The sequence below is a fragment of the Amblyomma mixtum genome, chromosome 3 (genome assembly GCF_055824585.1).
Source record: "Amblyomma mixtum isolate Tamu chromosome 3, ASM5582458v1, whole genome shotgun sequence".
Lineage (NCBI taxonomy): Eukaryota > Metazoa > Arthropoda > Arachnida > Ixodida > Ixodidae > Amblyomma > Amblyomma mixtum.
Window position 1 is genome coordinate 168,422,187 of NC_143014.1, and position 26,617 is coordinate 168,448,803.

Below are 26,617 nucleotides of genomic sequence, written 5' to 3' on the forward strand. Positions count from 1 at the left end.
CGCGCTCGTCTCAGAAGGCGGGAATGCAGCATACAACCACTTAGTACCACAAATAAATTTCACGCATTTTTGACCAAAAAACAATCACAATAATTTATGTATACAATAATAATGCTTAACTTTTGTATTTTAAACTATAAACTAGTTTTGGTATATTAGCTCTATGAGTTTTCAGTTGCACTTCGGGGCCCTCATGGAGGAAAAAAAGTTTTTTTCTTCCTCCATGGGGGCCCACCACTCTTTTCTCCATGTCCATGTCATATGTCCATGTCAGTTTGGTCTCACCCTCCTAGCGCGACGAATTGGTGGAGAGTGCAGCCGGCGCGAAGTGGACGTGTGCGACGCGTGCACGTGGGGACTGTTGCTGAACGTGTGTCAGTTCCCTGTCTGCAGTGTTTCGAGCGCTTGGTGACGTGCAGTGTGCTGGTTTACACGACACCTTTGGAAAAGCTCTGCGTAAAAGGTATAAGGCTTGGACGGTTTGTCAATTCTTTGTGAACGTAGTGTATGTGCAGCTGTGCGGAAGTTCGAAATTGCAATGTTATTTGTGCCAACCGTGCGACATTTAAGGATTTGCCAGTTGCGTCACACTCGTGCCGAAGGCACTTTTACCGGCTCAATTTATGCTTTAAACTTTCAGAACTCGTGCTGGTGTTGTAACGAAGAGAGCAATGCTTGCAGCTGTGAACCAAACATTTATGGAGGTTTATAACTTATGACTTAAGTGGCCGGTGGAACGTACAGTTTCCGTATCACATTTTAAACTTGTGGAATGCTTTTTGCATGAAGTTTTCTTGTGAAGAGCAAATTATTGAGAATGCGGTGTGATTTGTTGTACCTTTTTTGTGTGACCCCCCCCCCCCCCCCTCAAAAAAAAAAAAAGCGTTAAGACTGAAAGCATGGATCAACCTTGCTTTGCTCTTGTTAGCTTGCAGTCATCTCCGCTGTATTTGTTGGCGTCATGTATGTAACTGTTAATCATGTAACTGGCTGCTGTTTCTGTCTTGCAGATGAGTCGGTATTTTGCAATGCAAGCAGGTGCTCCTGAGAAAGAAACAAGTCCACCTACAAATGCAGATGAAGCTACAAAGAAAGTGCCTCCAAAAAAAAGAAAGAAGCAAATCCAAGAAACAGAGGGGCATCAAGCTCAAAAGGCTGAAACTGAGGCCCTCCCTTCTGCGTTGAAAAAGGCAGCTGCAAAGTATGAGCGCTCTGGCCGTGTGAAACTTGTAAGTTGTCTGTCATTTCTGCTTGGCATAATTTCACTTGGGAGTTGCACCTTTATTTATTAATTGAAATTACTCTTTCCAGAACGGAATTAAAACTAAAGTTCAGCGTAAAAAGATCCAAGCTCGGGCACAGAAAGTTAGGCAGTCAGTGCTTCAGGCAGCTCGTGCAGAGTTGTTGCTTCCTGAAGATGTTGGGTGAGTTTTCAGCCTTTCTATGTTCTCGACATTGTGAAGCAAGTTTTCCTCTTGCAGGTATCTGCAAGCTGATGAAGGTGAAGAAACATTTCAGCTGCGCCAACATGATATTGCAAATGCGGTGGACATCACAAGCTGTACCAAGGTAGTTGTTTACTTTTGTTGTGTATTATTTATAAATAAATTGCCTATTTAATGTTGAGATTTTGCGCACTTTTGCCCCTTTCAAGCAATTATGTAAATACTTGCCTCCTTTGTTTTGTTTCTATGGCTTTTGTTGGTTATTATAATTTATGTTCCTATGTCTGTGTAAAAATCTTTCAAGGCATTTTTTCTGAAGGTTGCATGTATTTATTGGGATATTGTGAAGGTTTTGAAGCTTTTTATTCTAAAGTGTAGTCAGACACATGAGAAATGACCATGAGCCCTTTGGGGTCAGATATGTCTTGCTATGGTTTGATGTTTTGTTATTTTATTTTAATATTGGTTGTACTATAGTTGGATTCAACTAATAAAAGAAGCTGCCGATGCCCCTCAAAGGAGCCCCTCCAACCAATGGTGTCGACTAATTTTCACGATGCCGCGATTAATCAGGTTAAGCCTTGGTTATTCCCCATTCAACTGGCACCCCGTGATTTCACACTATACTCCGTTTCATACATAGCAGGCAACGCTGCCAAAGCTAGCGTGCCTGTTCCCGCAGGCTAAGTCCGTACGCAAAAAATAGTTCGCCATACAATCAAAGCGAACGCTAACACATTTCGTAGCAACAAATCTTAAGTGCCGTGACTGGCACCTCCTGGACTTTGTTTTACCTCTTGCCACATTTTTGTCCTGCGACTCGTCGAGATTTCAAGAAGCAAAAAGTACACATGGCGGTATGATACGCAGTTGGTAGGGCGAATTGGTAGGGCGAATCGCTTCTACTAAATCCGCGCTTAAAAAGGAGTTGTGGCCAGAGAGCCCGAACACTGAGCACCTCACAGCTTCAGCCGTGATTTTCAATGCTACTACATCGTTTTATACCGCTCTTTGTATTCATCCAAACAATGACCAGAGTTTCAAGAAGAACAAAGGATACGTGGCGGAGTACTATGGTTTCGCGGACGCACTACTTCAGCAACCTCCGCAGCGTTGCCTGCTTTGTATGAAACGGAGTATAGCAAGTCAAAGGAGATTATTCAAGGGAGAGAGGGGGGAATTGGTCGACGCCATTGGTTGGAAGGGCTCCTTTAAAGGTACACTAAAGAGAATTCTGAGCTCGTATTTTTACCGCTGGAAATTTATAAATTTAGAATTGTTGTCATGTGCGGCTGATTTTTCTGTTAAATTGAATTAAATGTCCCTGCTCCTGCCTTTTTTTTTTTTAACTCTCCTCCGAAAAGAGGAGTCAGCCAACGTGTGGAGTGCCTTTCAGCCAGCCGCGTGATGGCTTGCTGCTCTGCCATCAGCGGAGTGATGCATAGCGATCGGCGAAATCAGAGTCCACGTGTATTTTTATTTCCGTGGGCCTAATTTGTGGTTATGAAGTCTGCGACTGAAACTATTTATTCACGGAAACCTAAAAAACAATAAAATGAAAGCAAAGCTGCCACGCGACTGGCTGAAAGGAACTCCACACATTGGCCAACTTGTCCTCTTTTCGGAGGCGAGTTAAAAAAAAGATGGCGAGAGCCGGGATGTTTAATTCGATTTAATAGGGAAATCTGCCACAGAGGACAATAATTTGCAGTTTCTAAGAATGCTTGGAGAGTAGATCGAGTTCCTGTGGTAAAAAGACGATTTCAGATTCTTCTTTAGTCCACCTTTAAGGGGCATTTGCTGCTTCGTTCTTGAGTTGTATACGACTGCAGTTAAATATTGTTTTTCTTCAGTACTTCTAATCTCACTAAGTGTTACATGCAGAGCTGGCTTTTGGGTTTTCAATGGTTCCATGTTGTACGGTCTTATAGGTGGTATGCACTCACTGCGGTGCAACGCTTCTGGCCGCCATGATTGAGGTGCATGTAGCAGACGAACTCCTGCTCCGCAAGCATGTTTTCTTCGCATGTTGCGCTGCCACTTGGAATCCATGAGCATTGGAGATTCGGCCAGTAGTCACCGGGTGTGATAGCTGAACTAAATGACATCGTAAACAAGTGCCAATTTGATTGGGAAAGTGCGCTTGTTAGTGCTGCTGAGAAAACAGGTGCAGCGATGTAAGTTGGTTGCATGTTTGGTTCCCCTCGATTCTGGGATCGAAGCGTGGATAGCGGTCAGTGACATCAGATAGTGGTCATTGACAGCAGTGCTTCTATAAAACCAGAGAGCCGCATTTAGTTAAGGCACATTCGCGGGGAAGTGATCGGTGATCCGGCCTCTCGCTACGGCGTCTGCAGTGCATGAGCACTCCGGGCAAATCTGTGACAAAAGGTGCCGATTATGTCTTATGTAGGAGTCCTCTGCACCCAACGCATGCTCATGGCCGGACTTCAGAAGCCTTGATACCACTCTGGAGCAGTCATTCTTTTGCACAGAGGTGGTCGTAGATTGCCACAATGGCTGCTCATAAGGCAGCAAACTGGCCTAGGTAGTTGTTCATTTTTGCACTCTGCGCGCCGTGTTGACAAAATTCGACATGAGAGTATCCGCTAGCATAGTCCATGCTTTGTCACTGTCATGTCTTTTTGTGTCGGCATTTGACAGCACAGTGCACGGTGAAAAAATTAGTGTGCTGTTTTGGTAGGCATCGAGGTTGCCGCACCAGCTCACGAGCTTGCAGTATCACCCTGATGCAAGCGCAGATTTCACATCATCCGCGATTTAAGGATGCCGCCTAGGTGGCCACGACTCCACCGAAAAACGAAGCGCATGTTCCTAGAATTCATTTCAAGATTAAAGAAAGCGTGAGGTCACATCCTTTCATTCAACAGATTTAAGCAAACTTTGGTGGCCATCCTGCACTTTTTAGATTCAAATCTGAAGCGTTATATCAAGGTCAGATATGTAGTAGAGCTCGGAAATCAATGGCTCTACGCAGATGTGCAGTCCACACTTATGTAAAGGAGCACCGCAGCTATCGAGTGGCGCCAGGTTGCCGATCTCTTCTCTGCGAATGTGCCTGAACTGCATATGGCTCTCCGGTTTCACGGAAGTGCTGCTGTCATTGACCATTATCCGAGCTTCTATCCCAGAATCAAGGGGATCCAAACCCGTGACCAACTTTAGTCGCTGTGCCTGTTTCCTAGACAGGCTCGAGTAGCACTAACAAGCACGGCTGCCCTATCGAAGTGGCACTCGTTTACAATGTAGTTACGTGTGGCTGTCGCTACTGCTGCTGTTACTGCTACTGCTGGCCGAAGGGCTTTGAAATCTTGATAGAGTTCCATGCTGGTCTGCTGACTCATTACACTATTGACTTAATGGCCACTCATTACACTATTGACTTAATGGCCATTGGAGCTGCCAGTGCAGCAGCGTTAGTTAGCCTTTGAATCGATAGACTATCTGTTTGAAGGCCACTTCAGAATAGCCATACAAGAGGGGTATATAACTTCAAAGTAATCATTGAGAGTATATACAACTGCTTTCACAGAACTGTCACATCAGATGTCTGATCATCCTGTAATTTTTTTGGTCGGTGTTCTAGTTTATATGCTTCTTGTTTAAGGTCAGTGTTCTGTAGTCTTTTGTTATATTGCAGTAAAAGCTGCTTGTCTGCTTTGATGGAAAAAAATTGCTGACAAACTTGCGAAACACTTTGTGCAGTTTTTGCAGAAATGCATTCCCATTGATTGCGCTTGCGATTGGTGACAAATTCTGTCTTTGCGTCTTTGCTCTGCTCTTTTTTTCTTTTGGGAGCTCCCATAGAAGCCCATGCATTCTATTCTGTCAAGGTTATCTTCTTTGTCTATGCTGCTTCCTTCTCATCTTCACCTTCTTCTAGCTCACCCGATTAACGTGGATAACCCAACTTCCTACCTATGTATACAGCCATGCATGCATTGTATTTTGTGTGTGACCGTGTATGCAGTGCAGTGCATTTGCGACATGGGCGCATTTTATTATCTAGGTACGGTGCAGTGCGGGTCTATAATTCAGTCCCCAAAAGTTTTGGCTTGCAAGCCTTGAATGCTTGAATGCATTTCTGCATCGATAACTGCAAAAGATGCCATGTGCTGTGCGATGTCAGTGCATGTTAATGAACCCCAGGTGGTTGAAATTAATCCAGAGCCCTCCTGTTCTGTGCCTTTTTCTCTTGCTTCTTTCACTCCCCCGTTCACCCCTTCCTTCATGGTGCGGCTGAGCAGCCCACCTAGAGGCGAGACAGTTGCTACTTTTGTCAGTACCAATTTATTTTTTATTAATAGTAACTAGAGAAAAAGATTGTTATTGGAGATGAAATCGATGGTTCACGTACATATGGTGTTGAAAATTGATTTCTAATCACAGGTTTCGTATAATGTGCTGTTAGGCACAAATAAAAAAAGTTATTTTTGCATAAGACGCGAGTGCCGGAGATTTTGCTCGCGCATGCCTTCTCACAGTATTTTTCTGCAAGAACCGCGACTTTTTAATAAAGCATTGCTGTGAAACAGAATATTAGTGTACACCATGCAATTAAATGTCTATCTAGACCATGTATGATAACTTAAGTAAAACCATTTTTTGAAAATTTCTTGGCCTTAGTGATGTGCACTGGCCTTTTCCTGGAGGATGTGCATTTGATTTCTGCTACTGGAGTTTCCAGTGCCATGCCAGTGTGTTGTGGAGGCTTGACTGTTTGAGCAGTAAAGAAGAGTTGTTCAAGCTAATGTTTTTTTGTTTAACTTCCCTTTGAAAGGCTGTGTTCGCAGTTACTCTTACAGTGCATTGGAAACTATGTTCACTATGCTTTCTATATCCACCTCTCTAGTGAAGGGATTCTTGGTCACAGCACACTTAAGGTTGTGAGCATTGACAAATCATACAACACTCTTGTGGACATATTCTCTTCCTTAAATTTGTCCTGTGTTCATCTCTTTTGTAATAGTTGCTTAAAGGTGCACTGAAGAGGATTCTGAACTTGTCTTTTTGCCGTGGGAACTCGATCTACACGTTCGTAGCATTCTTAGAAACTGCAACTTATTGCCCTGTATGGCCGATTTCCCTAATTAAATCGAATTAACGTCCGGCTCCCGCCCTTTTTTTTTAATTCTGCCTCGTACGATGGGCGGAGTCGACCAACGCGTGAAGTTCCTTTCAGCCAGCTCCGTGGAGGCTTTGCTTTCGCTTTATTTTGTTTTTAGGTTTCCACGAATAAATAGTTTCATTCGCAGATAATATAGCCGCAAAATAAGCCCGCAGAAATAAAAATACGCGCGGACTATTTGCTACTACGGACTACTACGTATTACTCCGCCGATGGCAGAGCGGCAAGCCGCCACGGGAATGGGTGAAAGGCACTCCACGCGTTGGTCGACTACGCCCACCGTACGAGGCAGAATTCAAAAAAAAGGGCGGGAGCCGGCCGTTAATTCGATTTAATTTGGGAAATCGGCCATACAGGGCAATAAGTCGCAGTTTCTAAGAATGCTAGAAACGTGTAGATCGAGTTGCCGCGGCAAAAAGACAAGTTCAGATTTCTCTTCAGTGCACCTTTAAGGGGGATTCCAGTTACTGACGATAGGCTGGTTTTCACCCGTGGATTAAGCATCATGTGATCTGTTCGTTCCGGTCCTTGAGGTACCCGCCTAGCCCGTGATCAGGAGTGTTGCACTGTGGCGCCTGGTAGTACAGCGAAAGGCCGTGCGCATGCCTGATCCACTTATCGCCACTTGTTCCGACCTTCACCTTTCCTGGGGGCAATAAGTAGATTACACATGCATGTGGCCTTTCGCCGTGCTATGTTCACCAACATGACCAGGCAGGGACCTGACGAACCCGAAATGGCATATATGACACATAATCTGTGGGCAAAAATCAGTGTGCGATCCATCATCGGAAGTGAATACTATGGTTTTTTATACATTTTGTCCTGATTGTGCTTTTCCGGTGTATGTGGTTGGCACCAGTGGAGGCTCTTATGCAGAACTGCAGCTTAGAAAGCACAATATGCCTTCTAAAGCTTTGTTTGACTCATCTTGTTCATCTTGTGGTTAAGTTTGGAACATAGCCTATTTATGACCAGTGTGTTAGCACTCCCCGTAGTTGGGCTTACTGTTGCAGTTATTTATCGTGATCTTTTTTTTTCTAGATTTGGTTGCATGATGGATTGTGTAGCTTGTACTGTGTATCTGATTCCATCTTTGGTTGTTTATTTTCAGTACTTCGACCTGAACTTGGCAGAGTTTGGCCCATATTCCATTAACTACTCCCGAGAAAGCCGGTAAGCACATTTTTTAGCAGTACAGTTTGGGCCACAGTGTAAGAAGTATTTGAGATGAAAGAATGCGCTGCACCTGCTGCATAGCGACCAGGGAAGAAAGTCTGTACCCGCTTCCCTCCCATGCCACCAGGGTGCAGCACTCCTGAGGGAGCTTAGTACTTGATGTAGTGTTCACAGCGTGATGCTTTTATGCAAAGCATAAGGAGCTCGACTGCCCAAAAATGCAGCTTGGAGTGTCTGTGTGGCAGCTTAGGTCAGTGACTCCATGAGAGGAAAGGACGGGTTCCTGCTGTGCAGCGGCGCACACTCTCACCCGCCAGCGGAGAAGAGCCCGCGCTCAGAGGATGAGCTGGATTAGTGGGGCTGCAACACTTAGTGACTTAAATAGTGGCTTCGTGGCTTATTCCTGAAGGACAAGCAAATATCTTGAAAGAATGCATAGCATCTGCAAAATGCTAGAACAAAAGGAGCAGACGATACACTGAGCATTGGCTACTACTCTGCAAAAGGAGCAGATGATACGGTGAGCATCGGCTACTACTCTGCCTGCTTCTTGATATGTGCAGCCTGTCGGCATACTCATTTTTGAGGGATAATGACATTTTTTTCCGTGTGTGTTTTCTACAATAAGAAAATACTTGTCAGTGGTCCATGTGAACTGCAGTTTCAATGCACACTTTTTTGCAGTTTCTAAGAAGCTCGCAGCAAAAGACACTTTCAAATAATATGGTATTCTCATTCATTGAGATTCATGTCCAGAAAGAGATGTGGGTAAATGCTAGAATGATGACCTATGCTTGGTAGGTGTTCGTTGCTTGAGAAAAAGCGCATGTCCTATGATAAATGACGGCGGTTTCAGATGCTAGCGCAGTCTGTAAAATAGTGCATCGTAACCTGGAACTCTAAGTGACCAATTTCACTTAAAGGAGCCATCAGCAGTCAAACTGTTTTTTTTTTTAACATGAAACGTAACACTGACGTCGCTAGAACTGCCATGATAAGTGCTATCGCACTTATCACGAGTCCTGTACAGTAGTGCCACGTTGTGGTAAAGGTTCAAAGTTGGTACGAGGTTTTCACAGCTGCTGAGGCACCGTTAATACACCTGAAATATATTCTTGTACTAAGGTTTGGGTATTGGAAAAGATTTATGGTGTATTGCATGCAAAGCATTACTCTTGTGGTTGTGTAATAATTTTGCTGTGAACATTTAAGGTCATATCAGAAAGGACACAAATTTATGAATGTATGCATTTGTTTGCTAGTTTTTGCATATGAGTCTCTGACGGCTAGAAAGGGTTTTTGCTTTTTGTGGCACTTTTTCAAGGGCTGTTATGTCTGCTGTAAAACTTCGCTGATAAAATCGACAGTAAAAATGCCCCACGAAGAATATTTTTCTTCCAGTTATAATACGTTCCCGAATAACACGATTTCCTGGCTACTACGTTCAAAATTTGACAAATTCTGCTTGTATAATACGTTAATTACCAAGTATGCATGTGCAAACATACAATTGGGATGAACCTGGGGGCATGCATCATGGAAGAGTTAGAATCTAGTGGCAGTCACCTGCCATTGTGGCTCCTCTGCAGTGCAGTTCTGCACAGGGGCAAAACATGCACACAAAAAAAAAACTCTGCGTTTACATAAGAGTGGGCTGTTCCCTCGAGGACGCAACATGAAGAGGAGAAAGACGGTGGCTTCTTCGGAATGCCTTAGGGCAAGGGGGTAGAGTATCAGAGAACTGCACAGATGCAATTGTATATGAATGGGCTGGGTCTGGGGATCACAGATCTAGAACACTGCGACAGTCATTCGCGCGGTAGCCTCTGTGTGGGGCTTTTGTGCAAGAATGCAAAGCATCCATAAATGAGGAAGAGACCACTAATTTTGACATTGCTGTATACGGACTGGCTGTATTGCAAAGTGTCTCCCCCACCAAGAACAGAGCAGATGCGGACTGAATTTTGTAAGTACTAGAAAAGGAGCTGTGCAGACCTTGTGCCTAGTCTGGATTTGTATGAGGTGAAAATGTCAATAAATGCCTATGCGCTTCATTCAGCAGTTACATTTTTTTTAAATTGGGCGGTTTGGATCGGATGTTTTTTTCCTGGATAGTAGGTTTTTTTCCTGCATTTTTTTTTTTAAACATATCAACGTTATACAAGCAGTACAATGGTTTGCTTTTGCACTGAAATATTTGATAGAGCAAACAATAACAGATTTCTCTGTTGTACACTGAAATGTTTGCAAAACTTGTCGTTAGTAGCAGAATTTTATTTCCTCTTTGTTTCAGAGTAAAACTTCAGTGCACATCTGATGTGCTGTTAGTGGTAAGGTTAACTGCAACAAATTTTCTTTTGTGACAGTCAAAATTTTCCTATTTCAAGAAATATATAAGTGCATTCCACTCGGTGAACCTTTGGCAAATCATTGTTGCGCAAGGAAAGTAAAGTAAGGTGGGCTGCGGGTGATGCAAACATACAGCTCACAAAGCTGTTCAGAAACAGATTATGCATTGCACGAGCATGTACTATAATGTTCTAAGGGTTCCATGGAATGCTCGTCAGGTTCCCTGTGCGCCTATATCTATGCATGCCTCAACCCCACATTTCCTTGACTCTCTATTTTGGGACTGATCGTACTGTGATTGCTTGTAGGACACTGTGTCACTATACAGCCAGTCATTGTTACTTGAATTTTGGCATTTTGTGAGGTGCTGTGCATCTGTGTGTACTTTCTTATTTGCATGCTAGCCAGAAAGGGATGGAAGCCAAGACATGTGGGATTCCTCAGCATCTTTTTAGTGCCACTGGGGTTCCTTCCTGAGGCTAGGAAGATTCAGAACCCCTACCTAAAGGACTCCAAATGGATGTGATATTTTGACGAGCTGTGTGTGCTAACATGAAAGTTCAGCTTTGGATAGGCAGCTTCAGTTAATTGTAAAACCCTTACGTGCATTTATTTGTGTCTCCAGTTTAATTCACCACTAGCATAATCTGCAGGTGCAGCAGAGTTGGGTCCACTGCTCATAACTTTTAGCCTACTATTCCACTTTCTCCACTCAATCAGTGGTTGTAATTCATCCCTTGAGTTACTTACCAGGACAAAATCCTCTGCAAGATTACTTGAAAAGCTTGGCAGAATTGTCTGAAAAAAAAAAAAAGGAAACAGTAGTGTACATTTCTCTGTTGTATACAAGTTGCAGCATGTTTCTGGAATTCAGTTTGTTATTTATATCTTGCAACAAAGCAAGTGCACAAGGTTTTTTTTTTCGTTGTAAAAATTACGAGAAAACATTAACTGTGGAACTGTTAATAAAAACTTGGTTACTGTCCAACTTTCTTGATAAAAGGAATGCCCCTCATGCATCACTACTGCCCCCTTGGCATTAAAAGGTGTAAAAGATATAAAACCTGAAAAGGGCAGCCCCTGAGTACTTCATAGAGTGGAGATGTTGGTTTAACGTATTTGTTGCAGTGAAGACTAGTTTGCTGCTAAATTAATTTCTTATACCAAATGCTTTGTCAGCCTAATCAGATAGCTGTTGAAAGAGATCACCTCAGCGTAGCTCATTGAAGTGAGCCGTGCCTCTCAACTACAGGCACCTGCTGCTGGGTGGTGCTCGAGGTCATGTGGCAGCATTGGACTGGGTCACCAAGCACCTGCTGTGTGAGACCAATGTGATGGAGTCGGTGCATGCTGTCCAGTGGCTGCACATGCCCACAATGTTTGCAGTGGCTCAGAAGTCGTGGACTTACATTTATGACAGCCAGGGTGTTGAGCTGCATTGCTTGAAGGCCTTGGACAATGTACTCCGCATGGCCTTTCTGCCATACCACTTCCTACTTGTCACGGCTGTAAGTTGTCCCTTTGCTTCTGTCCCGTGTTGCTTCCTTGATGTGTGGTGTGCTTGACGTTTAAGCTTTTCAGCTCTGTTGCTGCTGTCATTGTACAGTGCTTATACAGTCGAGCCCCACTGTAGTAAACTCGGATATAGTAAAAACTCAGATGTAGTAAAGTGAAACTGCAGTCCCATGTCGCCTTCCATAGATGACTAAATTTTTTTTCTGGTTAGAGTAAAGATTCTTTTTCTCCAAAACTGGCTGTAGTGAAGAGCACCTGGCCGTGGCGATGTACTTTCATGGAATGATGATAACGTGACACATGCGGGGCCAACATTCGGAGGCAGATACCAAAAACAATAAAACAGTGTTTTTTGAGGTAGCTTCATCACCAAGCTTGAACTTTGCGAGGAGAAGCCAACTTCTGGAAGTCCTTGGGGCCGTGAGGCAAAGCATGTGATGCGCATAAAAAAAAAAAAAAAGTGAAGCTGACTATGAACACAGAAAGAACGTGGCGTGGGTTGCTGAGAAAGGAAAAGGGGGAAAAGTGCAGCGAAGAGTAGGGAAGGAAAATAAAGGGTGAACATTCGCAGCACGGCAGCGCGAAGCACAGGAAAGTGGCGGCAAGAAGTGGAGGCGCAATGGCACTACGGGAGCGGTACCGGCACTTCTTGACTGCGTCACGCGTGCTTCTTAACTATTGCGACGCTGAGCCTGCGGAAAGTAACGCAGTGTTCAAGCAAAACTTTGGTTTTCATGTGAAATCAAACGCGTTATATTCGTAGCCACTTTGCATTTGTGCAAATGTGGTATACTTTCATAAGATGTAAACAAAATAAAAAAAGTGATAACATGAGATGTGAAATTAGGCAATTATCACATAAAGGGACAAACTGTAGGGTCGGGACTAAAAGGAATAAAAATAATGGTGCCCTGCCTGCACCTATGAAAGGACAATAACAGCAGGATGCTGGGCATTTGTGAGTATTTCTTTCATAAACCAACACTGTGTTTAGTAAGTGTAGCCAATTACCAGAGAGCACCCTCAGAGCCATGCCATCACCAACAACTGATATAGCAAAGACCCTGGTTTTTCTGGTCTGAGTCGCTTTACTATAGAGGGGTTGTACTGTGTCTGGAATAACTGTTATATAGGAGAGCTGAAGCCCTCAGCACCTGTGTGTACACGTGGAAATAATATTGCCTGCGGACTGGGAGACAGTTTTCTGGAGGGCATTTTTTTTCTTGCCAGTTTGAGCTAAATGTGGTTTTAGGAGGAATAATGTTGGCATGATGACCGTGCTGCCGTAGCATATTTGGTATGGTGAACTTGAGTACATACAATTAAACATTGTTACAGTGAAACAAGACTGGATGTAGTGGAGTGAATATAGTAACCGTTTAAATGGAACTTAATAATAATGTAGACATGTAATGAAACAAGAGACAAGAAGCAGTTTCAGTGTCCCTGCAACTTATATACTGTAGACTTCCAATTAGTTGAGCTCATGTTACAAAAGCTGAAGTACACATGCTACATTTATGCATATTTGAGATGTGCATTATGAGTTGACACTGAAGTAACTATGGACTGGGTGTCCACCAGGTACGTATCAAGTTCTCGCAGCAGGGATGCCTTGATTTTCACTTGGTCGAAATGTAGAAGTCAGAATATATTAACATAGTTTTTGAAACAAACCTTGAGCAAAAATGCAGAAATGAAATTCAGGGTAGCAATAATGATTAAAATGTAGTTAATGCCCCCCCCCCCCCCCCTCTCTTCTTTGCAGAGTGAGAAAGGTTATCTTTCATGGCTGGATACATCCATCGGAAAGATGGTTACTCAGTTCAATGCAAAGTCTGGCCGACTCAGTGTTATGAAGCAAAATCCATACAATGCAGTCATCCTAACAGGACACACAAATGGTGAGCTCCACGACTTTCCACGACCCACACGGGAATAGCCTTCAAAATGCATGCGCTGTGGCCTCCATGATCAGCTGCAGCTGCCAGCAACGATGCGCATGATTGCATAGCTCGCAGAGGCCACGCACGCACACAGGAGCTTCCTGGTGCCGTCCACGGATGGCTCCCGAGGCTGTAGGTCATCATCATCATCAACTTTTTCCTCCGCCGCGAGTTCCTGCTATCCATATCGGCATCAGTATTGCCAGCTCCAGCTTTTCTGTGGCTGTTAAAGGCACGGGTGTTTCAGTAGCATGTTAGTTCACCGTTGTTGTGGCTTTCGTGTGCTACCGCCGAGCATTGCAATCTTAGCACGATGGGCAAGCACCTTAATAGCTACATGGCTTGCTGTGAGATTGGCAGTGAGATTGCCAAAACCTTAATACAGGTGTGCCTCATTAATATGACCCCCATTAATATGGACTACTCTAATTATGGACAGTTTTTCTGTTGACCAAACTTCTTCAGTGTATTATGTATTTTTGTCATGTTAATGTGGACAAAAATGAGGAAAAAATCTCTAGTATTCCAACCAGATCTTTCCTTTCCTGCGTTCTGAGTGCAGGACATAGTGGAACATAGTGGGAAGGTGCAAATGCTTGAGTGATGCCATTTATTCTTGTGGTTTGAAGCTTTAAAATTTCAAGGTGTTCACTCGCGCGCCTTCCCATTTGCTGTATTGCATGAATAATTGGGAAGAAAACTCTCTCTGCAGCTTGTTGAAAGCGGCATTCAGCACCTGTCTGGCAACTGAGTGCATGTATGTACTACCGGGTCATGAGGTGTGAATAGTCTCAGTAGGAAATACGTCACCACTTCATTGAATGTCATGATGTTTTTCACTGAATACTAGGCACTCAAAACTGCACCAAATTGTTTTAAAGACAATGGCAACAAGGATAATGCAGTTGAAGCTCCAAAGGTTTTCTCTAATTGCCACTACAATGCCTTGCCCACCACTATGCACATAAGCAAACCTAGGTGGGCAATATTTTTCCTGAGCCTGAGCTTGGCGCATGATAGCCTCAGCCGCTTATGCGCCATTAAACCCAACTCAACTCAACTCAATTTTTCCTGAGCATTTTTTTTTTCACGATTCATTATTTAGGATGACTGTCTTTATGGACAGTTTTGTGTGGGAGCGAACTGGGAACCAAATCTGCTCCTGAATTCTCATTTGGGGCTGAGGGTGTCGGAATGTGGTGATTTTTGGCAAATGTACGTACAGTCATGGACAGAAGTTTGTGCAATGTGGGTTCGTGGAAAAAAAAAAATGTATATCAATGCATTCGAACAAAGGAGATCAATAAAAGCATTGAAGCACAAGGAAACAAGTGTGCACCATTCTCCATCATGGACAGAACAATATCAACCACGCTTTGGCATTCTTACTCTTCCATAGCATTGCGCAACAGGAATGTAAAGTTTACTGTCTTTATGCAGAAGCACCCAAGTGGAGTCTCCTTGCGTAGATATCAGACAACCGTCAATTTTCACCAAGTAACACGCCAGAAGAGTTTCTGGCGTGACTACCATAGCGTGATTCATATTCTCTCCATGACTGTGCATTGGCTAGGTACAGACTTTGTTAAAGCTACGTCTGGTGACTGAACAGGCTCAGTTGAACTGGAGAGCTGTATCTTTGTGTAGGAGCAGCGGAAATAATATTCAGTACTGACAGTACCTGCTGTAATCAGACTCGTGGTTGAGACATTTCATTTCGCATTAAAGCTTGATCCCTCTCCAGAACTGAAAAACCAAAGGGTGGAGAAGCTCAATCCACAAGGTTAGCATGTGGCCAGCCGGCTTGCAAGTGGTGGCGTGCAAAACAAAAAAAACAAGCGAAGTAAGTGCCTCACTGCTGTCTCCAGAGTGACAGGAGTGAGAGTTGGTCAAGAAGGAACTGTGAGGGTTGGCGCTGCGGCGGAAAATCAAGGGACTTCAGGCACAGCCACTGGAAGTAAACAAACCGGGTCTTGACAGTGGGCAGGGAACCATGCTAACCTGATTTCTTTCAATGCAAAAGCACTATTCCGATGGGTAAACCCCGAGCAAGATCTTGCGATGTTTGTGGGCTTGTGCCAAAAAAAAAAAAAAAAGTCATGTAAATATTATCGCGACTGAAATTCGAAGCCGCAGTGACGTGAACATATCAGCTTCAGTGGCCACTGCGCGAGAGCACTAGGCTATTGCCGCAGCCAGTCATGCATCTTGTTAAACTGTACCACACTCTTGTGCCGTGCATTGCACACAGTCTTGTTCATGAACTAGTACTACTATCAAACTAATATTCATGCTTTGAGCTATGTGGTGGTAGTGGCAGAGATGTGCACTGCATGCGTTGGTGGGGACAATAGTGGTAGACACACAGCAGTAGAGCAATATGCATTGGCAGCATTACTGCAGAAACTCGGCACTGGAGCATAGGCGTACATTGGGTAAATTGGCATTGGTGATGAAAAAGTTCAAGACGCGCATAACTGTCTCCCTGAGTCAGGGGACACCTCAATAGTGCTTTCGGGTACGTGGCGATGGTGTCCACCTGCAAAAAACTGCTCATTTTATGTTTAGCAATGCTAAACCGCCAGCCATTTGTTGCTTATAGCCTCGCACAGACCCAAGTACACTTGTGTCGGCAACACGTTAAGTCATCAGGGAGGTGTTCTTTGTGCGGTCATGTCGCCTGGTCATTTCTGCGGGAGCAGAGAGGACGCATTTCCACCAGGGCAGCGCAAAGAGTGGCCGAGCAGCAGGAACAAACCCTGGGGATGCTCATGGCCGGCCCAGGTTCACTGAGCGCTGCCGCTCGTGCAGCTGCCACCTCGCTCCTTGTGCGGAACACGAAAGGAGCGAGCCTCTCTTAGCTGCCGCCACTCCCCATGCTTTCGCACAGTATTTCATGCTTAGCAATGCTAAACCACCAGCCATTTTTATTTTTTTGGGTGCACCAGAGTGAGCTGAGTGGAAGGGAGGAGAGCGTTAGTGAAGATAGCTAAAAAATTCTTGCACTAGGGTGACAAATTATAGAATACCTAATACTCCTCTGCTTTACTTAAATATCGCTCCATGGTTCCCTTAAGATGGAGTTTGCCTGTTTTTATCTCGTGATATTTTTATGTATTTCACTTTTGTAATATTTTGAGTTTCTGAATTGAGGTAGGAACACAATTGTGAGAGGTCATTTCTTTCTCCTTTCAGGCGTTGTGAAGATGTGGTCACCGAATGTAAAGGAGCCACTTGTGAGCATGTTGTGTGCTAAGGCGCCAGTTAAAGACCTTGCTGTGGATCAGCGTGGTTTGTAAGTAAAGTGTCTGTAATATAATACAGCAAAACCTTGTTTATTTTGACCCCTGTTAATTAGAAAAAGTGGACAATTCGGACTCCCTGTCTGGTCCCGTCAAACATATGTACTGCTATTCTGTGAAGTGAAACTCTTGTTAGTTCAGAGCAATCTATTCCAGCTTTGCTTAATTCGGAGAGGTGGTGGAGCTGGTATGTGTACAGGGTGGCAAAGATAGGGGTGGTGATGATAGTGAGTGAGCGACTCAGAAGTTTGGCATCTAGTATTAGTGGTGCTGGTGTCTAACCGGAATGTAAAACGCTGTGCTTGTCCTTATGATCATCAGTTGAGAAGGTACGATGAGATACTTTTTTGTTTTGCACTGTATTCTGCCAGTTTCTTCTTTGCTTTTGTTATGTGCACATGGCTGACTGTGCTACCAGCCTTCTTCATGTTATTGCACAGCCTATGTAATCGTTTTACATTGCATTGTTTACATGTACGCAGGGTGTGCTTTTATTTTTTTGTAGGGTGTGTGTGTGTGTGGGTATGTGGGAGGAGGCTGTTGATGCCCTGAGTGGCCTAGAGGACATATCATATTTACTCACATAGTTTGTGCACTTTTTTCTTTAAATTAAGGCTTCAAAAAGGGGGTCCCTAATTTACGCAAATATTTTAACATCAGAGTGTTACGACTCCCATTTTGAAGGGCTGGCGCAGCTCACTCGGCCGCCGCGTGGGAAAGCCAACTTCTGGGGCAGTTTTGCGCTGCTTGGAGTTCGATATGTCGAGCTCGGCTCTATATTTTTTTGATGTATCCATACTTTTTGTTATATATTCTCATTGTAACACTACGGTGTTCATAAATTGTTCGATATACAGGGTAATTCGATGTAAACGGGTTTTATATTAGTCGGGTTCGACTATATACTGTGTATTGCTGCCTATATGTCGACCCCTCAACTCACACCCCTTGCTGCCCCAACCGAGCAGGAAACGATTCTTTAGTTTCGCATTGCAGTGTGTGCCAGAGGTTGCTGTAAGTTTGCTCTTGCAATTGTTCGTCCGGGAAAGCTACCTTCAGCACGAAGGAGCCAGTGAATGGAATGTAATTCATCCCCTCGCCACTTACCTTTCGCACCCGCTTGTGCATGCTGGTGGTCTGGCGCAGCAGGGAGCATAAAATATGCTAGTGAATTTTTTTTTTATGAATGCAGCTAATAAATTAGGGGTGTGCAAATTACACAACTAAATACGGTATGTGTTGGTGGAACTGACAGTGTGTGTGCAGTGCACCTTATGGCAGAACTACGAAAAATAGTTAATGCCACACAAAGTTCTTGCATGAAGCAGTCACCGATTAAAGATTTTTACAAGAAATAACGGTATGTTGATATGGGGTACATTGTTATGTTTTTTTTTTTCATTCCTCTGGTGACTCGACATTCGGTTAATTTGGATATATTTACACTGGTCGCATGAAATTTAATTAACAGGGCTTTACTGCATTGAACGAAGTGTGAATGACGTGATAAACATTGGAAAGTTTTGTTAGCTGCAAATTGCTTTCATGGTAACTGGCTGAAACAGTATTTGTGTGCACACACAAATTATATGCGTATACTGTTACTTGTGGCTTTTTAAAAAACACACTGACTAGCTTCGAAACCTATCCTTCTTTTGTAGTGATTGTGGTTTGAATTAATGTAGTGAGGATGTTTGCTATATGCAGTGTGATTTGCATTGCTGAACAAGACCACTTAGGCTCATCTTCTTTTCAGTCAATGAGTTCTGTGCACTATAATGTAGCGTCAGTGTGTGCGCGCATTTGTTTTTACATGTGGCTGTGCTCGCTGTGGATAATGGAATGATTGTGGCTTAAATACTAACTTCTGGTAACCATCTTATTAGGTATCTTGCAACAGCCTCTGCTGATAGGACCTTGAAAATTTGGGACTTGAGGATGTACAAGACACTGAATGCCTACAAGCTCCAAGCTGGTCCTGGCCATGTTGCCTTCAGCCAGAAGGAGATGGTAGCATTGTCACTTGGGAACTTTGTTGAGGTATGTTGTGGTATAGCAAAATGTGCCAAGAGTCTATGCTTGCTGCTTTTTTGTTGTTTTCCATTGAATTCATATCATGGTTGCCTATTTAAGGAACCGACCACTACCAAAACGTGTTGTGAGTTTATGGTGGGAATGAATGATTGCTCCTCATAATGTCAGAATTGAGCACTGCAATATCGAAGAAACAAGGATTTATAATTTTGAGGGGGGACACAGCTCTTTGCGGCTGAAAATGTGTAAAAAAAAATGATTTTTGATCTTTTCATTTTGACGATCCTAAGGTTCTTCTGCGGCTATTTACGAATTTTCACTGAAAAACGTTTCGTGATTTTTGCATTATATAGCGTCTCAGACGTGAATCCGCGTGCATGGCCCTTTAAATTGAGGTCAAATTGCACCTAAGTTTGGTTGACCGCAGGTAAATGAATACGCGTTCTGCTGGCACCATTTTGGTTTGGTTTCAAATGTTGCGATTCAGGCATTTTCGGTTTGCGACCATGATCAAGTCGTGGAAGCGGTAAACAAAGGAACAAAATTGTGTGAAACACATGCTGCTATTGGTCTACCAAATCACGTGATCAATATTACGACTTTTTGGTTGGCTGGCGGCATGGAGAAAGGAAAGAACTCGAGAGACCGTTACGTCACAGTTTTTGAAGCCGGTCTTGGAGGCAGTTTGATTGTGGCTATGCAGAAGAGGAAATGATGCCTTAAGGAGGTTTCGTTGACAGCCAGCAATGGCTTTCCAACAAATTTAGTGGTGTGGTGGCTAATTTGTCGTAATAATTTGTCTTAGTTGCCGAAATGAGCTTTTTTTCTTTCAAGTATGACCAGCTCTAACTTTCGTCCAAATGGTCCTAGAATGCTCATTTATGCCTTATTCAGTCACCGCACTGTTGCGCCAAATGCACCAAACTGCGCCATCCTGATAAAAATTGGGTAAATTGCACCAAAACTGCTCCAAACTTGCTACTTTCGAATTTGGCGGCCCTGTGCACTGGCCATCCAGGCGAACATAACCGTAGTTCTCGCCCAGTTTCATAAAACCGTAATTCTTGCCACCATTTCAAAGTGTTAAGGTGTGCTGGAGCCCACGTATAATGGACATGACTGCCACTCGTCATCTGTTCTGTATGTCCCAAAGTTTGCAGTAAATGGACTAGCGTATTTACTCGAATAATGATCACACTTTTTTTTTCAAAAAATTTACACAAATTTAGGGGTATGATCATCACGTGGGGTAAATTTTCTACAAAAAATTTTGAGCGCCGAAAACGCAAACAACTTGCAGGTCAGATTACCCTTGTCACACGGGCGCGCTACCCGCGGTTACGCCGCTAAACGCAGTTATCGCGAACCAATCTTGGTGACCTCGCGGTTTACGTCGTTAACCGAGAAGGTAGAGTACGAAAAGCGCACGAGCTGGCCCGCTTCAAGAACATACTTTCTTCGCACTAAATCATGTTCCAAGAGCAACACATCAAAATAGGCAGTGCCGCGCGACGGCGCTTTTATGCGGTCTTCAATCTCGTACGAAGGCGCAACAACGTACTGCAGCAATGTCCCGACACGCTCAAGCTACGCATTTTATCCCCATTATGCCGAAAAATACCCGGTGCCTGCCGCAGCATTAAATTAAGTGACACGTTCACAAAGCTTGCATCACCGCGTCACTTCGTTCGTTGCACCACAACCCAGAACGGTGGCGAGCCTTGTGACAACAGCGAACCATGATTCGAGATAACCGCAGTTAAGTTTGGTATCAGCGGTTAAGCATAACGGCGTTTAGACAGCCCGTGTGACTGCAGGTCAACCAACAGGCGGCTGCTGCTGCAATGCTGACAGAGCAAGATGGTCATCTGCACGTGTGCCATCTGTCAGACAGATAGCAAGCACGATCATCATCGGCTAGACTTGGCACATGACAAATTGCAGTGGCAAGTTCGGGGTGCGATCATTACGCGTGGAATAAAAAAAGATTGAATTTTGCCAACCGAATTCAGGGGTGCGATCATTGCGCGAGTGTGATCATTATGCGAGTAAATACGGTAATAAAAATGGACATCGCAATTCAGGCTTACATGGTGTACTTCTTATGCCATATATATGCGAGCCATCTTCGGTTCGACGAAGTTTTGGCACATGGTTTGCAGCCACTGCCAGTTTATCTCTTACTTAGTACAAAACATGAGCAGCACATGTGTTGAGATGGAGGCCGATTGACGTCATCAGGCTTGCATGTTCTTAGAGTCTACCTTTCGTCGACTTGATTTTGTCTGGCCGGCTGAGTAGGCTTAGTGTGAGTCAAATGACGGAAGGTAGCATTTAATTATGACGCAAAAATTATTTGATGGTATAATTAACACACAAACATATGGAGATTTCTACGCAAACGGCATATTGCATCTGCCAGAATGTCGTCTTTGGTGAGCGCTGATGAGAAGCAGCTTGTGGAAACTACCTGCGCACAAGCGCAGGTAGTTCACAAGTGAAAATCTCACACGCAGCGTGACCGAGGGCAAAACTGGCTGCGAGGCGTGATCTGCCCATCCACTTTAGGCTAAGAGCGGTGCTGTTGCGTACGATTGGCAGCAAAATTTTTCTGCTATGACGTAACATTTCATCTGAATTCAGAGGTATTCATAATCGATCTATGCATCTCGGGCAATATCTAGTGGTACTGATGAATGCACTCCAACGCAGAATGATATCGTGTCACTTCGCGCAGTTCGATTGAGGCGCAATGAGACCTTTTATTGCCCGTTAAGAAAAACGCATAATCCTCTGTTCAAGGGCGAGGGCATAGGGAAGGTCAGCAAGCGCTGAAAACGTATTAGCGTGCATTGCTCCACTCAGCATCTGACCCGCAAGATTCTCGACACCCACTCGCGGCCATAGAGTGTTTTGTCGTAAAGTGTTTTGCATAGTTGGCCATAAAGCCTGCTGGCAGGTTGCCCACCAGGCTGTGGGCAATCTGCCAGCAGGCTTTGTAGCCAAACATTGGCGAAATCTTAGATTGAGGGTTTCAGGGCTTTTGCACTAAAAAATGTGGTAAAGCATGCTTTGTGGTCTCTCCATGTTTAGGTATATAAGGACTGCTGCCGCTCCGTTGTTACTGCTCCCTACCTGCGTCACAAAGCCCCTGGTACAGTGTCTTCACTTGAGTTCTGCCCTTATGAGGATGTGTTAGGTATTGGACACCAGCGAGGCTTCACCAGTATCCTTGTTCCAGGTTTGTTTTTTCACTGCTACTGACTTCTTGGATTGTTTCAATACGACTTGTGTGCGAGCTGTTATGCTACCATTGGCTGTATTCCTCACATGGCAGGAAATGATATCCTATTCTTCAATGCTTTGTCAAAAAATACAACAAAGGACCCTTAGACTTTTTGCCTTTCCTGACTCTTCCTGAGTGAGGAAGTTACTGTGCCAGCTACTTTGCATATGCCCACCACACAAAGTACATCTGCATGGGCCAGGTGCACGTGGGTGCATTATTGCAAATGGCACATTCCTGAAAGTACCATGTCCCTAGTCCATATGGCCCACTTAGATAGCATTCTTAGTGGCAGCCGGGTGAATGCAAGAGTTTTAAGTTATGGTGTACTATGACGCCGATGGTGATACCAGTTACTTGCAGAAAATAATTCATGCAGCTAATGCTGTAAAGAGATTTAGCAGAGCACTGGGAGCTATGCATGTGCCGTGCCTGCTGTGTCTCTGTATTATGTTCTAAATAACAGCAGCTGTCATAAGAGGTTGTTAGGGGCCTTTTTAAAGAACTAGAAGCAGAACCGCTCAGCTAAATCCAGGTTGAAATTACTGTTGTAAAAATAGAATGAAAATAAAGGTTTTCTCAAAAGAGAGAGAATGTGTGTGCATGCATGCAGAATAAGTATTGTGGAATTTTGATTCATTGATTAGTTATGAAAGGCGGGCTTGTTTTCTGGATGTCATGCATTTCCGCCAGTTTGGAAAGCTTGATTTTTACAAGACTGGCTTCAGTGGCAACCTCAAGTCAGTTTTGAGGTTGAGCATTCGCTGCGAGAGTGCTAGGTTAGTCAGTTAGGACATTGGTGACAAACCAGCGGTGTAACCCTGTCTCTTCGGAATATTAAAGAATGTGGTTCAGAAGAGTTTGCCATTACAGAAGTTTATTTGGGTGATAGTAAATAAGTCTGGCCATTAGTCAGTGGCACAAGACAAGCTCGTTGTACTAGAAATATTCTGATGTCAAGGTTTCTGTATGAACTACAGATGGATGAGTTCCTATTTGTTCACATGGTCATTGTTGTGATTCTATTTTCAGGCTCTGGAGAGCCAAACTTTGACGCACTTGAAAGTAACCCCTACATGACAAAGCAGCAGCGAAGAGAAATGGAAGTGAAGGCTCTTTTGGAGAAGGTACGGCCCAATTATTTTCACTCTGTAGTTTTCGTCCTAGAATTGTCATCTTTCATACTTGGTTTACTTTCCTATGGTAATTCTGGCGTAGGGGCGTATTTGTTACATTGAGCATTTCGGCATTTTCAGGTTCAACCAGAGCTCATCTGCTTAGACCCAAAACGTCTTGGCAAGGTGAACGTTGAAAGGATGGAAGCAAAGGTGGAAGAATACGACAAGAAAATGGTATGTGATAAGCCTTCCAACACCACAGTGCTGTCTTGGTTGTTGTTTTACTGTCAAAACCTTTATGACTAGGATACATAAACTGCTGGCGGATCATGCTGTCTGCAGTTTGCTGATAGTCATTAGTGATCATGTGTGCCTTCACATGCTTATACTAACTGGCAGACAAATGTACCGTTGCTCATTGCATTAGCACATTGTTATTATACTGAGCAATGCACTGCGATTAGTGCATGGTTCTGTGGAAGCTCAAAGGCAGAGATCTAAATACAGGTGTAGTGACAAATGTGTGCCCCATTCTGTAGCCACAGGGTTTACACGCAACCTTGCCTAACCTGTCTTGACCAGAAGTTATTTCACTAATTAAAAGGGTCCTGCAACGCAAATGAAGCATGTAGTTTTTACTCTTGATTGCATAGTGTGGGACATGGCATTGCCTCAGTGACTAGCGAGGGTGCCAAAATCATACTTAATATTTTAATCTGTTCAAGAAATTCGTGTATAGAATCAGTGGTGTTGAATTTCAATGGCCTTTTTCAGCAGTAGGTATGAGGTTGATTCCAGTAGAGAAGAAAAAGGAACACTAGAGCACAAGCAAAGCCTTGAGCACTGAGGATAGGCTATGGATGCACTGTCTTTTAAAGGACTGTAGACACCAAATTTTATTGCGTATTTTCTTTTTTCAAATGATGCTTTAGACATTAGAATACATGGATCATCTCGTGGTTTTTGCCTGCAACCGATAAATAATTTATAATTGGATTTCTTCTTTCATGCTATTTCGGTTTCATCAACCGAACGATGGCTGTGACGTGTAGTTGATGTTTAGGTCATGTGACGGAGGAAAAAAATGGCAATACTATATAAACACTGATACATAGTTTTAACTCACTACAACACTTAAAGCAGCCTGCTTCAATAGCTAGAATTACAACAAACGACGTATCAGCAGTTACATTGCCGTTTTTTTGTGCCTCACATGACCTAAACATCAACTACACATCACAGCCATCGTTCCGTTGATGGAACCGAAACTGCGTCAAGAAGAAATTCAATTATAAAAACTTAGCGGCCGTAGGCGAATACCACATGGTGCATCGTGTATACCAATGTCTAGCGAGTCGTTTGAAAGAAGAAAACATGCGAACAAAAATTTGATGTCTATATGTAGTCCTTTAAGTAATCTCAAAGACACACACAATGAGAGAGATTGAGAAAGAGAGAGAACGTCTTTAATTTAAAAGCAGAATTTAGCTGGCGCTTAAATCCGCTGGCTTGCTACTCTGTGTGGGGAAGGGATTTGGGGACAGATGCAGGGACTACACAGCACTCATCTTGTCGCTTAGCTGTCGCCTTTTGCACTAGTGTTCAAATGCTAGGGTACTAACTTGTCCATCTGTCAGTACGGGTAAGGTTCCTATGTCTCTGCACTCGACTGCTGACCGGAGAGACGCGTGTTCGATCGTGGCCGCGGCATTTGAATTTTAATGGAGGCGAAATTCTAGAGGCCCGTGTACTGTGGCGAAATTTCCAGAGCCCTTCTCTACGGCGTCTGTCAGAGCCTGAGCTGCTTCGGGACATTAAACTCCCATAAACCAACCAAGGTTCCTATGACCATTGTGCTGGCTCCCCTCTGAACACTTGCACCATGAAGGCTGCCCAAACACTTAAGGAGCTACATAGCATGCTGCCAACACCCAACACACATGCTTCTCACTCATCCTGATACAGCCCCGATATGGTGATGGTGAACAGATGCACATGCTTCCCATCTTTAAGGAATTTATGGAATATGCTTAACCTTTTGCAGTCTTCAACATTGCAGTTGTGTGAACAGGAATTATTTTGCAAATTTTGGGCATTGCAAAGACACTGTCTGCTTAGTGCAAATGCTTAGTGAAGCATTTTTATGTGCTACACCCCTGCACCTGTTCATTCTTCAATAATGATCTTTGGAGGTGCTGCAAGCGTTGTTATGGGCAGATGCCAGGTGCTTGTTACATCACTTGCAGTGAAAAGCCATTGCTTTTCTACACCCTTCAAGTTGAGTGAACATATGGACTCCCTGTTTTGTGGCTTCTGCATGAATGTCCACAGAAAAATCTCGCATTGGCCTTGCTGATTTATATATTTCAGTTAACAGGGACAAAAATGTCGTCTCAGGTCTGTAACGGATGATGTAATAATTTATTATTGATAAACTCCGAACTTGGGGTGTGCAAATACTTGAAATTTCGAACACGAATTGTATAGTAATGTTCGTTATTCGGTTCATATCTAATTGAGATATCGATGTTCGAAAATTTCGAAATATTCGGCAGCAACTGAATACCGTTGACTTTCATCAGTTGGCATTTTATCCGAAGATCAAGTTTTAGCTACTATAAGAAAAACTGTGCAAAGGGGTCCTCGCTTTCTTCGTCATGTGTTATGGGGACCGGTCACATATGGACCCCAAGGCTTGCACCCCATGCAAAATTCCGCAAGTGGGCTTTCCCACATACCACACTTGATGAAAACAAGATAGCCAGTCACCCGCTTAGAACAGTCACATTGTGAAAGCACGCTGTTTTTTTATTCTTCCATGATTTGTTTCATGCTTAATATCCGCACTCATGGCACTTTCCCTGCTGCCCTGACAACTCTAGTGCAAGCCTTGCGATATGTGGGAAAGCCTACTTGTGGAACGAATTTCGTATGGGGCTCTCGAAGGGGGGTTGATTCGAGGTCTTACTGACAGGTAAAGCAATCATGTAAAAATTCTTCCTATCGAATGGTGCACTGTAGCCCATGCACATTTGACATGCACGCAGTGGAAGGCATGATGATGCTAGGAGGGCCCCTGTCACTAGTATGTGCCGTCAATAGGCCAACAGCCTGACCACATAGTTTTGGTTTCTGTGCTTTGCCGTGGCGGCTTCCGTTGGCTGCTATCGACCTTCTAGACTTGGCTGCGTGCCACTTTTGGTTTGGACGCCAACTGCCGCATCGCTGCTCATCTTTTTCTTTTTCAGAAGCAGTCTCGCATTTCTGACACCTATGTGCACTTCCCCTGCTTAT

General features: G+C 43.8%; 1 protein-coding gene across 1 annotated transcript in view; it reads left to right on the forward strand.

Moving 5' to 3' along the window:
• Positions 1-238: 238 nt before the first annotated feature.
• LOC149352646 (WD repeat-containing protein 46) overlaps positions 239-26,617 on the forward strand; it is a 30,825-nt gene continuing 4,446 nt past the window's right edge. Inside the window, exons 1-12 of the mRNA XM_089581847.1 lie at positions 239-463; positions 1,011-1,229; positions 1,312-1,424; positions 1,482-1,569; positions 7,709-7,770; positions 11,375-11,630; positions 13,406-13,541; positions 16,779-16,878; positions 18,772-18,925; positions 22,013-22,160; positions 23,238-23,332; positions 23,462-23,557. Of these exons, the coding sequence (XP_089437973.1) occupies positions 1,011-1,229; positions 1,312-1,424; positions 1,482-1,569; positions 7,709-7,770; positions 11,375-11,630; positions 13,406-13,541; positions 16,779-16,878; positions 18,772-18,925; positions 22,013-22,160; positions 23,238-23,332; positions 23,462-23,557 (1,467 nt within the window). The 5' untranslated portion in view covers positions 239-463. The remainder of the gene's footprint in view (positions 464-1,010; positions 1,230-1,311; positions 1,425-1,481; positions 1,570-7,708; positions 7,771-11,374; positions 11,631-13,405; positions 13,542-16,778; positions 16,879-18,771; positions 18,926-22,012; positions 22,161-23,237; positions 23,333-23,461; positions 23,558-26,617) is intronic.